The sequence below is a fragment of the Chanodichthys erythropterus genome, chromosome 16 (assembly GCF_024489055.1).
Source record: "Chanodichthys erythropterus isolate Z2021 chromosome 16, ASM2448905v1, whole genome shotgun sequence".
NCBI classification, from domain to species: Eukaryota; Metazoa; Chordata; class Actinopteri; order Cypriniformes; family Xenocyprididae; genus Chanodichthys; species Chanodichthys erythropterus.
Genome location: NC_090236.1, coordinates 36099085 through 36116101, shown reverse-complemented (window position 1 = coordinate 36116101; position 17017 = coordinate 36099085). Strand labels below are relative to the sequence as shown.

Here is a 17017-nt window from a genome sequence, read left to right as displayed (position 1 = left end):
GGGAATACCATTTCCATGAAAGGCTGTACATGGTCTGCAACAATGCTTAGGTAGGTGGTACGTGTCAAAGTAACATCCTCATGGATGGCAGGACCCAAGGTTTCCCAGCAGAACTTTACCCAAAGCATCACACTTGCCTTCTTCCCATTGTGCATCCTGGTGTCATGTGTTCCCTATGTAAGTGACGCACATGCACCCGGCCATCCACGTGATGTAAAAGAAAATGTTAATGATCAGACCAGGCCACCTTCTTCCATTGCTCCATGATCCAGTTCTGATACTCACTGTTGGCTCTTTTGGTGGTGGACAGGGGTCAGCATGGACACCCTGACTGGTCTGCGGCTCCATACACAACAAACTGTGATGCTCTGTGTATTCTGAGACCTTTCTATCAGAACCAGCATTAACTTCTTGAGCAATTTGAGCTACAGTAGCTCATCTGTTGGATCGGACCACACAGGCCAGCCTTCGCTCCCCACATGCATCAATGAGTCTTGGCCAACAATAACCCTGTCGTCGGTTCACCACTGTTCCTTCCTTGGACCACTTTTGATAGATACTGACCACTGCAGACCGGGAACACCCCACAAGAGCTGCAGTTTTGGAGATGCTCTGACCCAGTCTTCTAGCCATCACAATTTGGCCCTTGTCAAACTCGCTCAAATCCTTACGCTTGCCCATTTTTCCTGCTTCTAACACATCAACTTTGAGGACAAAATGTTCACTTGCTGCCTAATATATCCACCCAACAGGTGCCGTGATGAAGAGATAATCATATTCACTTTTTTTTCCTTTAAATATTGAATGTGTGCATATGCAAAATATACCTCATACAAAAAAATGGTGTAAATGTTAAAAAACTGCAATCACAGAAAAAGTCCTAATGCGAGGAGTGGCTAATTACTCATATTGTTTATTCTGTAATGACATTGTCAAAAAGTGTCTACGTAGCTCAGACAAAGAGAAAACAACTGTGTAATTTGGTTGTCTCTTTAGCTGTAATCCAATTTTCTGCTTGTTTTTGCCATTTTGAGAAGTCCGAGAACAACCAATCTGTAGTCACATAGTATAACACTTGGATATTTTTCATATTTTTTCATCTCCTGGCATCTTCAAAGAGAGCACGGTATGTTGCAAGATAGCAAGATAGAGACAAAAGGCATTCTACTGTATCAGTGTCTGATTTACACATGCGATAGACAGACACATACTCACACCAAAAGGACAGACGGTACACACTAGAATTATTATTACTAGCCTGTTTGCCTAATTTGTCTCTTGAGTGTAAAAACTACCTGCATAGCCAGACAGTTAGCTGGAGTCTGCTAGACTTAGACAGTTAGTTGGGGCCGCTGAAGGTTTGTAAAGCCACTGTGATGACTGCGTGATCAGGGCTGTAACCGTTGCGGATCATGCAGTCTCCCAGACACCGATACACACAGACGCCTGGCTGTGAGCCAGCTAGTCAGGGAGGTTCAGACGGCCTGCTGTGAACATTGTAAATATGCTTTTCAACACATTCCCAGCTTGGTGAAAAGAAGATTTAGCTGTTACTCACAGTGGAACACAGTTGATTTTTAAAATTGGGTCATTGTGATTATTGAACAGTCTGTTCTCTGAACGGGTCGTTGCATAAAAGATGCTTTGCTAGAACAGTATTTAGTGTCACTATCGTGGAAATGCATGTTTGTACCTGCATCAAACAATCTAAAAACACTGTAAACATGATTCTGCTCTGCCATTCAATAGCATTCGTGGAACAGAACAGTACAAGATGTGTTTGTTTGCATCTGCCTGTTTGTTTACTGTTATTGGACTCTTTATTATTTCATAAAATACTTACTCTTGCACTTCCAGTTAGTTTAGAGACGATTCAGAGAACTCAACTGCAGGAAGTGAAAGGTAAGCCACCCTCTTGTTTGTCTCCCCTGAGCAAGCACTGTTAAAATGACCTGCTCACTCAGACTTTTTGGAGAGACTCATTGAATAAGATGACCTTTGATGACCTAAGGTGATCAGGCGGCCTTTGACCTCAGTGCTTAAAGAAGACAAGGAAGAGAAAAATAGGTTTGCTAACAGCTAAATAAGCAGCTGTAACTGTGTTTCCTGTTTTCTTTATATATATATAAAATGTTGGAAAAATCACTTTTTTTTTTGGTACATCCAGCAGCTCTTGTTCCCAAAACTGTACCATAAAAACACTATGGTTACAGTGTTGCAAGTATTGTGGGATATAATTTTAGAAATTACTGTTAATATACCAACCTATTTGACCAAATATTATTTTCTTTTTGATGTATAAATTGGACAATATTTGTCCAATATTTTACAGTAATTCTACATGTACTAATTCTACAAACACACACACATATATATATGAAGAGTTTCGTTGCAAAACGAGATAAATCCGTTTTTAACATTTTTGTCAAAACATGTTTATTATTATGTTATCATGTTATTATTTTGTTTTATGGTGCTACTTAGCTGTATTTTTTAAGTTATGAAGGTTTAAATCAAAACAAACCAACTGCAGTTGAATTGATATTAATTGGAATGCACAACCAAAAAACAAGATTTTTGAAAAAGTAAAAAAATGGATTTATCTCGTTTTGCAACGAAACTCTTCATATATACATACATATATATATATATATATATATATATCATTGTTACAGTTAAGTAATTAACAGTACTGTAGCATTTTTACATAGTTTTTCTCTCTTTTTTACAGTGTTGTCTGAGCAACAGACAAGTAATATTGATTTAGCTGAAATATTAGCTCAGATTTAAAGTTATACTCATGAATACTGGAATAACATGTTTTTAGACTAATTTTAATCTAAGTATATGCTATGATCTTGATGTAATCATACACTCTAAAAAATGCTGGGTTAAAAACAAATTGGGTTGAAAATGGACAAACCCAATGATTGGGTTGTTTAAACCCAGCAAATGGGTGTTTTAACCCAGCGGTTGGGTTAAATGTTTGCCCAACCTGCTGGGTAGTTTTATTTAACTCAAATATTGTTTAAAAATTGCATTTATTAATGTTTAATAATTGTGTACCGGCGGTACAGTTGAATGCTAACACATTAATAAGTTTAATGAATAATAATTAAACAAACATTACATTTCTTATTAATATATTTTCACCTTTTGATTATTATTATTGCCTCTAGTAATTATGTGTCGGATTTTGGGTTCATTTTAAGCCAGACATATAGTCATTTTTAAACAATAGTTGGGTTAAATAAAACTACCCAGCATGTTGGGCAAACATTTAACTCAATCGCTGGGTTTGACCATTTTCAACCCAACTTGGGTTGTTTTTAATGCAGCATTTTTTAGAGAGTACACTAAAGATGTTGCATTTTAAATCTGATTATGAGTAACACTTGACATTTTTCATTTGTGTCTATAATTAAAACCTTTGTTCATTGTAGGCCATGTGTTTTGAGTAGCTCTTAAAACTCCTTCTTTCTGCCACTGTGATTCTGACCCCGAGCCCTGCAGAAATATTAGGTTTGGCATTAGCGGTCGTCTCTCCGCCTCTGCTGATTGCCCCAGACTGATTGATTTCTACTGAGGAAACAGGAGCCTAATAATTACTTTCACATATGAGCACGATACGTGGCTTTAGAAAAATGTTTGCTTGATTGATTCATTTTAGGCAACACTGAAGATCACTATAACTTCAGATAAAAAAACAGTTGATCAGGTCTTGCATTTGGAGAATGCAAACAGCCATTTTCACAAAATGAAGATTAGGAGCACGTGACACTGTTTAAAGCTGATAAACGTTCTCTGTCTCTGTGAAGTGGACATGCTCTCTTAAGTTTTGTAGTCCACCTCATCTGATCAGGGCTTTGTGTGTGGCATTGTCTTTGTGCAATGTGTGCTGTCAGATTACAGACACAGAGCTGACGGGCGCGTGCCTGACTTCCCACTGGCTCCGGTGCACTTAACTTCTGCTAATCAATCAGTCACAGGGGGGAGTCCATGTGTTCCCAACTTCAGTTTAACGTGACTAATGAATGAATCTCTGTTACCAACGGTAACCCTCAGTCAGACAGATATGGTGTTTCCTGAGTGTGAGACTGTAGAGGAAGTGGAGAAACCACTGAGTGCTCTTATCAAGGTATGGTCTGCACTCACCGGCATCACAGAAAAGTCATAAAATATAGTCTGTATACACACAACACAAACAATAATTAACCTAGCAAATTATACACAATATACATAATAGAATGGAAAATGTCTTTAAAGTAGGCTCAAATTATGACAATACACCTTTTGTGTATTGTCATTTTTAGTGAACAAATACATTAATTTGTATTGATTTTGAACTGGTGCCCTTCAGTCGCAAAAATCCATGTTTGTGTTGCTATTCTTGCTGGTTCTTCCATATTTGCAGACCATTAATCTCCAGTGTCGTAAAAGGAAACATGCTGTGGTGACAACAGGAAATGTGGGCTGTAAAGCTGTGTATGACATGCTCATGAGTTTATCTACCATAGGACAGGCCCAGCATCTGACAACAAGGTCCCATTGCGTCAAGGAGAATGGTGGGTGTAGCATTAGGATTTCACGGTTAATGATATGTGATGCAAGAATTAAACAATAAATGCACACATCCAGCGGGCAAAAAGCAATAAAATGATATGTGATGCACGTACGATTGATTGAGTGATTTATTGTTGTCTTTACCTGTATGTTCTAAAATAAGTGTGTCTGAACTTCTATAGGTTTGCTCCATGTGCCCTCTATCTATGGGACTAGCAGTTTAAACATTATATAAATATACATTAAAATGAAATCTGAAATTAATAAATTGAATTGTACAAATGCATAAATGTACAATTCTGCTTTATAATCTATTCTTAAACAGACTTTGGCATTCAGTCAGAACCTGATTAAACTACTTAGACATTAAAGGGGACCTATTATGCCCTTATTTACAAGATGTAAAATAAGTCTATGATGTCCCCAGAGTGTGTATGTGAAGTTTTAGCTCAAAACACCCTGCAGATCATTATAGCATGTTAAAATGGCCACTTTTGGGGGGTGAGCAAGAACACGCCGTTTTTGTGTGTGTCCCTTTAAATGCAAATGAGCCCCTTTCAAGAAGAGGGCGGAGCTTCAAGAGCTCATGCTCCGGCATACCGAAAACAACAAAATGGGACGGTCTCACGCACTGAAAATGTCACAAACTGTCAGTAGCTGTGTTCAGTTCAAACAGGAGACGGACAATGATGCCTACAGAGCCAATTTATGCTGCATGGAGATAAAACAGGTATAGTTATTTTAATTACAGTTATAAATTATGTTGTCATCTTGCTTTTATACACTATTAGTACAAGCCTGTTGTAGCAGACCCTGTCCGAATAATGGCTGAAACTTTACTGATGAGTTTTATGACGTTTATTATTATTAAAAAACAGTTAAAGTCTTATCCATAAACTCTCCCTCCCTTGCATTATCATCAACATACACAGCGAATTACACAAAAACGATAGTTACAACTAACAGTAAACAAATCTATACAGACCTTGTGCCTTTTCAGGGGGTGCTTAATAAACTGGTAAACTTTATATCCTAAAAAACATCACTGCTGTAGTAGCCAGTAGTTTATCGCTCCGGAGACTATAACCTGGATCACAAATAGTTTACTGATCCATCCTTGAGTAACATCTTTTGAGCAAAACCTGTGTTTTTTAATGTCCCTTTGGTGTAAAATGATTCACGCAGACATAAACAAATTAAATCACCTTGTATGATTCATTTAAATACTCTCCTCCCATATTTACGTCTGAAAGAGAAACTTCTTTAAATGCTTATGCTATAAGGTTAGCCACAAAAGTAATTGTCCACGCATTTCACTGCATGTCTTTAGTAAATCCTGACAGTATTTTTTTTTAATGCCAAAAGAAGGTTTGCGCTGGTGCAAGCTGTTAGTAAATCTGGCCCTTAAAGGGGACCTATTATGCAAAAATCACTTTTACATGGTGTTTGAACATAAATGTGTATTGGCAATGTGTGTACGCAACCGCCCTATAATGAGAAAAATCCACTCACTCCTTTTTTAAATATCCATAAAACATAAGCAGTGTCTCAGAACAAGCCGTTCGCAGATTCTGTACAAAGTGACATCAGTTTTACAGGCCTCGCCCACAACTGTTGACGGACTCTGCTGTATTAGCATAGACCCCGCCCTAATAGAGTTGTACACAGTCCGCCATTTCTCCGGGCTGGAGCAACTGTAACGACAAAAATGTCTTGAAGGCAACTCAGGTGTTTTGTTGCTGAATGAAATGGTGAACATAACAGTCTTCATGTACTCCTGACATCAGAGCCACTGAAGACGCAGTGGATTACTTTTATTTTTGAAAGAAATGTGCCCCCATAGGCTATACCTATGGGTTTATACTAGTCAGTTTATTGGTATTTGCTCCATTATTTACTGCCCAAAAAACATGTTTTAAACAGACACTTTTTTTTTGCCCTGCTCTTGCTAGATTGTGTTGGTCATAATAAAAATGGTCCGGCTGCATCTGCGTTCTTTAATTTGTGTGTCATCAGTAGATTACATGCAGAACTTTCTACTCCCATCTGCGCTTTTTTTTAAATTGCGCGCCCACGCTAATTTGCCCTGTTTAGTAAATCTGGCCCTTAATGTCTTGTGAGTCTTAAAAGTCATGTGCCTACTCTGTTTGTTGCCGCACAAAAGTGGACTTCATAAAGGACGGAGTGATGAGAGGGTCTTATTTTTCTCGGCCCCTGACCTTGGCTCAGCAGAACACATGAACTCATTAGTGTGTCAGACAGAGAGGGGTGACCCAGCTGCACATGACTCTCGTTCTGACTTCATACTATTTCAACAACATGGCCATCCATTAGGCATGCATAGCACATTTGAACCTGTTTTATACTGATTTGTGAGATTATTTACAATTTTTCGGAGTAACATCTGAATGGTTGCATCCAATATTTATTATTTAAAAAACATATATATTTGAAACAAGGTTTTAAATGTACAATAAGTACAATAAGTATTGGATGCAACTATTCAGGCATGTGAGGGGTGTTTATTTAGTACTCAAAAATATAAAAAATATTTATTGATATAATGTCAATAAATATTTCATTTTTAAGCTACAGCAGTATGTGGGATTCTATTGTTTATATTTTCTGAGCAACAGTACAGAGACGTTTAACGTTTAGTTAAATAGTGGACATGTACTAATTCTATCCCTCATTTTAGTTAAATCATGGCCACGATTGAATTAAATTAAAACAATGGAATAAATTAGTACAAGGCCATGATTTAAAGTCCCCCTGTAGTCATTTTTGCTCACCAAAATCACATATTTAAACTTTTTTTGTTTTCTGTGAAAAAAATTCTTCATGCCTTAAAATAGCTTGAATGTAATTCTACACTCTTGCTTCATTTTGTATACGCAGAGCCATGAATATGCAAATTAGCCCCGCCTCCACTCACTCACACCAGCTCAGAGATCCACTCTGTCAACTTTACTGAGGTAAACGCTGCACAAAGATATCGCTCTTTATTACATCTGACACATAACAGTAATTTATATGATTAGCCTTTATCAAACATCTAATAATGTGTTGCTAATGTTACACAAACCATGTTCCCGTTTGCCGTCTCAGTCTGCTTTTTGAAAATCAGAATCCTTAGAAATGCTTTGAACAACGGCAGTGGAGAATGGCATAGTCCATCATAAAATCATAATATACATCATATACACAATTCACCTGCTATATTGCTAAATGTACCTGATTTTTCATATCGACAACATAAAAATATCCCAGGATAAGCTTCTCTTGAGACTCCCCTGCTTCAGAGCTAATAATATGCTAAAGCCCGCCCTGACCTGATTGGTTACAAGGTAGTTTGTGACATAAGAAACACCAGCGATTTTAAATCATTACTTTAGATCACTGCAGTTTTAAAGGGTTAGTTCACCCAAAAAATTTCGTTCATGTTGTTCCAAGCCCGTAATACCTCCGTTCATCTTCGGAACACAGTTTAAGATATTTTAGATTTAGTCCGAGAGCTTTCTGTCCCTCCATTCAAAATGTTTGTACGGTAGACTGTCCATGTCCAGAAAGGTAATAAAAACATCATCAAAGTAGACCATGTGACATCAGTGTTTTTGAAGCATCGAAAATACATTTTGGTACAAAAATAACAAAAACTACGACTTTATTCAACATTGTCTTCTCTTTTGGGTCTGTTGTATATATACGCTTTCACTCCACAGTGACGCTGCTTCTTCTTCTTCTTTCCTGTTTTACGGCAGTTGGCATCCAGCCTATTGGTGCATTACCGCCCCCTTCTGCTCCAGACAGTGACGATTAGGACATCTGCGACATGCACATCTATGCACCATTTTAAAAAATATAGCAATACCAAAATAGAAAAAATGTAGAATAGCTTGAATACAGCGTGTGTCTCCCTCAGACTGTAAACAAAGCTCGGGCGCACTAGATAACACGTCAGCAGCGTCACTGTCCGGAGCAGAAGGGGGCAGTAATGCACCAATAAGCTGGATGCCAACCGCCGTAAAACAGGAAAGAAGAAGAAGCGGAGTCGTGGGCTGCGTCCGAAAACCTAGGTAGCTGTCTTGCTGCCTCGCTGTCTTATAAGAGAATGACTTGTACGGCAGCATTTGTGCATTAAGGTACCTTACAAAATTGATTTCGGACAGACTTCTAGAGCAGCACAACAGTTTAATGATCTACAGCAATATAGCGCGAGCTTTGGTGAGAACTAAACAAATATTTAATTACTACAGTAGTAATTTCTCGATAGAAATGATATCAAAATTTAAATATGTTGATCAAAATCGTACATTTATACACAAACTGAGCAGCAAACGCAACTTTCGGACGCCATCTTTCTAGCTCAACTGTCACAGAATGGAAAGCACAGGATTGTGGGATATCAAAGGCAGCTAAGGATACATCTATGCTTCCTTCAAAAATCGATCTGAGGAAGGTATCTCATGAGAGAGGAAGTGAAGCTAACATTGGATTCGGACGTGCCTTGATGCCTTACTACCTTGAAATGTGTCCTCGGAAGGCAGCATTTTCCAGTTTTCGGACGCAGCCCTCAACACGGATTGACAACAGACCCGGAAGAGAAGACAATGCAAAAAAGTACATTACCAACACCGACAGATTCAATGGAATCAGTTCAATGGAATCAATTCAATGGAATCAATTCAATGGAAATGATTCCAGAAGAGAAGACAATTCTGAATAAAGTCGTAGTTTTTGTTATTTTTGGACCAAAATGTATTTTAGATGCTTCAAAAACTTCTATCTAACCCACTGATGTCACATGGACTACTTTGATGATGTTTTTATTACATTTCTGGACATGGACAGTCTACCGTATAAACATTTTCAATGGAGGGACAGAAAGCTCTCGAACTAAATCTAAAATATCTTAAACTGTGATCTGAAGATGAACGAAGGTCTTACGGGTTTGGAACGACATGAGGGTGAGTCATTAATGACATGATTTTCATTCTTGGGAGAACTAACCCTTTAAGTAGAAAACACTCTGCAATGGTGTTGAATGATGAACTTGCACATGGTTTGTCTGAAAGCATATTAAAAACACCTCATAGACATTAAAAACTTGATTTTCACCACTGGGGGACTTTTTAACTATTAGTAATTATACTAATTAAGTATCGCGAATTAATTCTTAATTGTAAATAATAGTCTATTTTATCCTTCACCGTACAACAGTGGCTTTATGGTGGATAAGATAAACCATGCATATTTCTGAAGCTCAACCAATGTTTTCTTTTAGAATAAATATGGAAAAGAACTGTTGAGTAGCCTGTGATTTTCTTCATTTAATGATCTTAAAATAGATCACCCCATGCACACTGCAGACATCATAATTCTACTGTGCTGTGTTTATATTCAGACTATAGTGTTTATGTCTGATGTAAAAACCCCAGCATGCTCCACTTTTTGCTTTTCAGTGAACATTTGAGTCAGTGACATGCTCAAATATAGCTCCTACTAGTCTAAGAATAGAACATGCAGTCAGTCTATTCATGGCAGAGGCTGTTACCTCAGTATAGCGAGTATCGTTGTTAAAGTGCCGTGCTATTGCTGCCATGGAAATAAGAGCCTTCTGTTCCTGTTTTTCTTCTATTTTCTCTCTCCAGCTTGACGTCAGGCAGTCCTGAAGTGCGCAGCTCAGCCCAGCAGCCGCCCAGGGTACGCACCATGCTTTAGTCATGTCTGTCTGCAGAGGAGCCCATCAACGTCGGCTTTGTGCGCGGACCAGGGCCTCGGGGCAGAAATCACTGTTTTCTCTTGGGCTTTTACAATGAAGACACAAATATATCTGTCAGTTGCTAACTGATCCACCCCACTTAAACAATGGCCCCTGTTGATGACTTCATAAAGTGGGTGATTACTGCTCACTAACTTTCTTCTCATCACCGTTCTTGAATTGCGCTATTGTTTTTTTTTAACCCCTCGTTCAGCAAGTGAATTTTTTTTTTCTTTTGGCACAAGGGAACTGTAAGCACTGCCACATGTAAGAACAGGGCTCCCTGTGAAAATACAGACATGCCATTCAACCCTTCTGTACGGCATGATGTGTTCTCAAGAAAAGGTTGCTACTCCGCCTGTGCAGATGTAGATGACTCTGAGTCATCAATTAATCACTTCATATTACTAAGGTTGTAGTGGAATCACCCCCAGATGTCTTTAAAGGAATATGGTGTGAGTCAGCGCAGTAGTCAGAGCACACCGAAGTCATAGTGAGGAAGATGTGGAGTCGATCACGTGCAGTAAGCTGTCTGCAAAGTTAATGGGAAAAATCACAGGGTGTGTGTGATCTCAGATCTCTCCTGCATGTGGCCTGCAGGCAGCCTGACCTTTCACAGTCACCAAAGAAAAGGTCAGTTAAGTCAGAGTGATCAAGCTATTTTTCGGTCTTCTGAAAAACAGCACGAGTCTGTGACTAATAAGATGTTTATGCATGTTTTCATGTCCAGTCTATAATGGCATTGATTGTTCTTTTTGAAAGATTACTATTCGACTGTTTTTTTTTTTTTTTTTTTGATGATGAAAAGGCAGTGAAAAAGAATAGCTAAGCAGATTATGATCTTATCTGGCTGTAGTTTCTCCTTCATCCTCTTGAGCAGGAAGATATTAAAAGCAAGTCCTCAGAGCTGTGTTCTCATGTATATTTTTCACCTCTTGCAAACAAAGCCCTTTGTTTGAGAAACAGATAAGGAACCTCTTACTTCTGTACACACAGTGCTGCGTCTAGGCTGCATGATTCATGATACAGGTGGGGGAAAAAACAGGTGTCAATATGTGAACAGCAATCTCCTTGGGAATGATGTTTCTTTACCATTAATCATAAGTGTCTGTTGTCCCACAGAACAATTTAAGTCTATCTCTTCCTTATTGTGAGCTTAAAATAACATCCGAAATTATACCTGGCTATTCCAACAAGGAAGCAAGAGTATTTTTAACTAATTTGTCTTTATGACCAGCTCTAAACTGAACGCATGTGATGGTTTTTCCCTCTAATGTCCAAACAGTTAAATCTTTAAATCTGACATAAAAAACACAACAGGAACTGTTAATTTTTTGAACAATTATGCATAAAATTTATTTCATAAGAAAAAGTACACTTTGCAAAATTCATAAATATCCAAATATATTATTTGTTTTGAATGACATCAGTGTTGTGCATAAATAAAAATTATGGTAAGACAAATTCGGTCCTTGAACAGCAGTCTCTTATTGACTTTTCCTCTGTAGACCCAGGTCTGAGTCACGTGTTATTCATTCACCCCCCTCGTGGAGTGCAAAGTGCGGCCATACGCCGGCGCCTGGAAACATCCCCAGCATCCTTGCTGCATCCCTTTAGAGGTACAACAATGTCCACGACCACCCTGGTGCTCGTTCGGTCCTTCCAAATGGCGATAACACCGATCATGCATTATGAGGAACGTGGACCAATGTCTCTAGTATCCTCTGACACTTCGAATTCCATAGACATGGAGGTGGAAGCTCTGGAATGGACTATTAGACAGTCCCCTTGAACTGACGAGTGTGTCCTCATGACAGCTGAAGGACGACATCAATATTCCTTTTCTCTTCAGCACATTTCAGTGCAGAATATCTCAGCGCTCTTGCAGGGCAATGGAGGGCACCCACTGGTTCTTGCAACGGCTTTCCTTGCAGTAACTTCCCACCTCCTTCAGCTTGAGATGCTCGGCTTGTGGGTTCTATGAGAAGGAAAGAAACATGATTAGTATTGCAAATCTTTCACAATAGCTTTTTTGGTACTTTCTTGGTTTGTTTTGAAGGGATAGTTCACCCCAAAAAAAAATTTAAATTCAGTCATTTACTCCTCCTTGAGTTGTTCCAAACCTGTATAAATTTCATTGTTCTGCTGAACACAACATAAGATATTTGAAGATATCTCGCCCCCATTGACTACTATAGTCAATGGGGGCGAGATATCTTCAAATATCTTATGTTGTGTTCAGCAGAACAATGAAATTTATGATCTGCTTTGTTACAAACATTCTTCTAAATATCTTCCTTTGTGTACAGGAAGAATACATTTAATTGTTCTGCTGTACACAACAGAAGATATTTTGAAGTATGCTTAAAAACCAAGCAGATCTTGCCCCCCATTTACTACCATAGTATTTTTTTTCCTACTATGGTAGTCAATGGGGGGGCGGGGCGCACAAATATATTACTTTGTGTACAGCAAAACAATGAAATTTATTCTTCCTGTACACAAAGGAAGATATTTGGAAGAATATTTATAACCAAACAGATCTCGCCCCCCCATTGACTACCATAGTAGGAAAAAAAATACAATAGTAGGCTAGTCAATGGGGGCAAGATCTGCTTGGTTACAAACATTCTTCCAAATATCTTCCTTTGAGTTCAGCAGAACAAAGACATTTATACAGGTTTGGAACAACTTGAGGGTGAGTAAATGATTTTTTTGGTGAACTATCCCTTTAAGGGTGCGAATTGCTTCCCGAACACGTTTAGCAAAGCTCAGTAACGGACAGAACATTAGCAAAATGTTAAAACTGCTATTATTTATTCAGTATATTTACATTTCACAACTAAATCACGCGTGTTAACGAGAACAAAAGCGATATAAACAAACTGCACCCCTCCCTCGAATGTTATTTTATAATTCGCACACTGCTCCTGTTTAATATGCATTTGTGAAATGCATAAAAATTGCTACTTACAGTTACAAGTATGCAGTGGAGGTCTCTTGGTTCATTGGCGTTGCTGTCAGTGGAAAGAGGCTCTCCGAGAACCTGTGCCAAACGCCTCATGCCGGAGACGCGCACAATGTTGATGTCGATGTCACAGCAGAAGGCTTGGATCAGCGTGAAGTGGATCTGAAGCGCAACATCATTTTCGTCCTCCTCATCAGTCGCTAAAACGCAAAGGACCACGCTGTCTGGATCCCTGAAAAAGGTAATAAACGCATTTCATTTAATATGCAATTCGATTAAAAAAGCGAATTACATTTGAGATAAGAGTAAAATACTTACACATTCATGAGTTGTGCAGACTCGTAGACTCCAACTGTCAGACAGTTTTGTCGTTGTGCAGCCACTAGAAGCTCCTCGAGAGCTTCACTCACTGTTTCCATTCTTAAAAGAAAAATGAATTGTCAGTTTTAACTTATGAAACGGTTACAATGAAGAAGACTCACTCAGTTAGGCTATACGAAACAAGTAACTTACTTTCTGTCAGTGCTGCTGCATCCAACAACTTCCTCCAGAGTCATGTTTGTCATTAAATGATGTTATAATCCAGAAATAGAAATTCCCCCAAATAATATAATTCCAGAGTATATGGTGGTAGTAATCCACAGAGATTTCGAATGGTTTCTCTCTCGCACTGCTCCGATACGCTAAGATGCTGTGTCGGCTCGTATTTGACTGCACGCTGTGGGAGCCCGTGGTTTTTATAGGAGGAGTAGCGTAGTGGGCGTGGTTGAAACTGCAGTCGAAACCTCATGCTAGTTAGTTGCCCACGAAGGTTTCTATGGAGTCTCCTATTGTGTGAAGTATTGTGTCATCTGCAGTTGATGTCTTTGTGTGAGGAACGATCAAGGAACTATTCTCCATAATGAAATCCTGCAGACTAATCCGTTAAAAATGAAAAGTCATTAATATTGATAGTTAGTTTCTGACAGATGGATTTAAAACTGGTTTTTGTCACGATATGCATGAAGCACCCGCTGAGATTTCAAGTATTGTTAAACTTTCTAAATAAAAACATTTTATATAATATTATATATATATATATATATATATATATATATATATATATATATATATATTTTATCTCTGCATTTTTACGTTATATTTTGTTTATTTTCATTTCTATTATCTCATAATGGCTTTGCAAAATGTTGTGCAAAAATATATATCTTAAAAAAATAATACATCATAATGTCAACTAACGTACGTGGACTTCAAACGGTTTGTTCCAGCCCTTGATTCTGATTGGTTGAGCCGCGTTCGAAGCCGTTGTAAATGCTGATTAAAAAATGCATTTAATTATATGAAACCATATTATGCATTATTTAACCTTGATGTTAGTCTATATTTTTGCATTTATTGTCTCAAATGATAATCTACATAATAATAATAATAATTAATTGATTAGTTGATCAAAAGTCATCCAATTCTTGAACAGCATTTATTCAACCATGAGCGTCTGGACGGTCTTCTTTGTCCAGCGCTCCATCTGGTGGCGAGAACTGTTACTGTACCTCCTCGTGGAGATCTGAGATCACGAGGAGAAGGGACATGTGCTGGCAAGTACCTCAGAAATTAAGGTGATCGTGTAGGTAATCATTCTCTGATTACATCAAAACTAATAATAACTAGATCTGGGATTTATACTAAAGTCCGCGATTTCGTTGGTTTCGGTGATTAGGGTCAGATCATGAGATTAAACTGTTTAGCTTTAATTATGTCAGGTGATGATAATGTGTTATAACAAAATGAAGATGAGCTGTGAAGCGAAACACGGAGCGGAGGTTATTTGATTGTCAGAGGGCCGCCATTTTGCATGACAATCAATTCAATCAGGGCTATCGTGATTACATCAGTTGAATAAGATTATAGTTTGACAAAGTTTGTAGCACCACAAATCATCTGTTGACAACATGATTATCATCTTAATCCTTTTCAAGTGGCATTAATACCCATAAGGCCTTGCTAGCATATCGAGTTAGTTAGCTAATAGCATTCAGTTTAGTAAAAGATCTCGCTGCAATGATAAACTCATAGAAGTTTTATGTAGCCTGTTGTAAAATTTAAATTTTGTAGTTCATGTAGGCCTACAAAATAACCTTTACATTTTGATATTTCTTAATTCTTTTGATGTCCTTAATATCAACATGCATGCACTTAATTAAAATATTTGCACTCACTTTAGCTATTCATCTATTTTGGCTATTTGTTAGCTTTATATTTCATAATGATTTAAAACATTTCTTTTCCGTTCAAGTTTAGCATCTGACCTATAATGTCAAAAGTATTTTATTCTCTATTTGAATTTAAAGCTTTGACATTTTTTTTCAATGTGCCATCACAAACTTTTAAAGATAGATAATATAGACCCAGATCTATAGAAATATATCTGAATGAATGAATGAACAGATAAAGAGATAGATAGGTAGATAGATAGATAGATAGATAGATAGATAGATAGATAGATAGATAGATAGATCACAGAGGGGCAGTGAACTTGTGTACTTAGTGCTTAGTTAATAAAATATTTACATGGGATCATTAAAGTTATTTGTTAAAGTTTTATTTCAAATTTTCTGAATTAGGCTAGAATTTCCCAATGCCTTGGTGTCTCTGCCTTACAGGTTATCTCATTAATACCTGAAGCAAAGCCACTGACCTTGGTTACTCTTTATACATGACCCCAATCATCTATTCCTCCTCGCCCCATCAATGTCAATATTGGACTTGACCCGGAATCATCCAGATCAAGCAATCCTCTGTCACATATCTCGAGTAATTGTGATAATTTCTGAGATTTGAGATTTTATTTAAAATGATCATGAAATTATATGTTTAAATTATTTCATTGATTTACTTTGACTATCAGCCCCAAGGTCTACACAATTATGTAGTAGGCTATTTTGTTCGGAAGTCGACACCTGGTGGTTTGTGACGGTATTGCAAGGGTTCGGTGACCAGACCAGGCTAATACTTAAAAAAAGAAGGGGAAAAAAGACGTTTCTTTATAAAACAATTAATAAAGAAATGCTTCAAATATACATATGAATGTAAAAACAGAAACAGTGAATCAAAGTTTCCTATAATTTCAAAATTTAATGCAACTTCCTATTATATTATGTAAATGATTTGTTTAATGCAATATGAAGTGTTACAGAGAAAACGTTTTTCTTAGATTTTGGGTGGGGTCACAGTCTGTAAAAGGCAAAATCCCTGGTTTCTGGTAACAGTGTACAAACATAAGCAGACATAAGTTAGGAAACTCTCTAAAAAACCTTGGGTTATTGTTTCTTCCCAAGTCCTGGGTTGAGCCTTTTGGGTAATTATTGTTATTATTTAGTTATTATTTAGTTGTCCAGTGTTTGGATAATTTTTGTGTTACCCAGATCCTGGGTCAGACATAACAACCCAGGGTTGAGTTATTTATCGCGGGCTTTTTGCGACCTCTTCAGGAGAGAGCAGTGCAGCTCCAACAAATTGGTGCATGTCTTCGGTAATATACATGTTTGTGTACGTTTTATTTGATCTAAAAAACGTTATTTTTCTGTATATCGTTTAATTTTGTAAAAAGCAACATACATGGGCGATGTAAGTCAATTAAAGGAGTGTCTTGTCGGTCTTTTCACGTGATGGCTTGCATACATTTTTATGATTTTATTAAAAAATATACAGAATATACATACTTAGGA

The 17017-nt window shown here is 37.6% G+C and overlaps 1 protein-coding gene across 1 annotated transcript; it reads right to left on the bottom strand.

The window, feature by feature from the left end:
* Positions 1–11693: 11693 nt before the first annotated feature.
* gadd45bb (growth arrest and DNA-damage-inducible, beta b) lies at positions 11694–13985 on the bottom strand. Its single transcript, XM_067362790.1, has 4 exons — positions 13806–13985; positions 13611–13712; positions 13299–13524; positions 11694–12302 (listed from the first exon to the last, which is right to left on the bottom strand). The coding sequence occupies exons 1-4, from the start codon at positions 13856–13858 to the stop codon at positions 12198–12200; spliced, it is 486 nt and encodes a 161-aa protein (XP_067218891.1). The 5' UTR covers positions 13859–13985; the 3' UTR covers positions 11694–12197.
* Positions 13986–17017: the final 3032 nt, after the last annotated feature.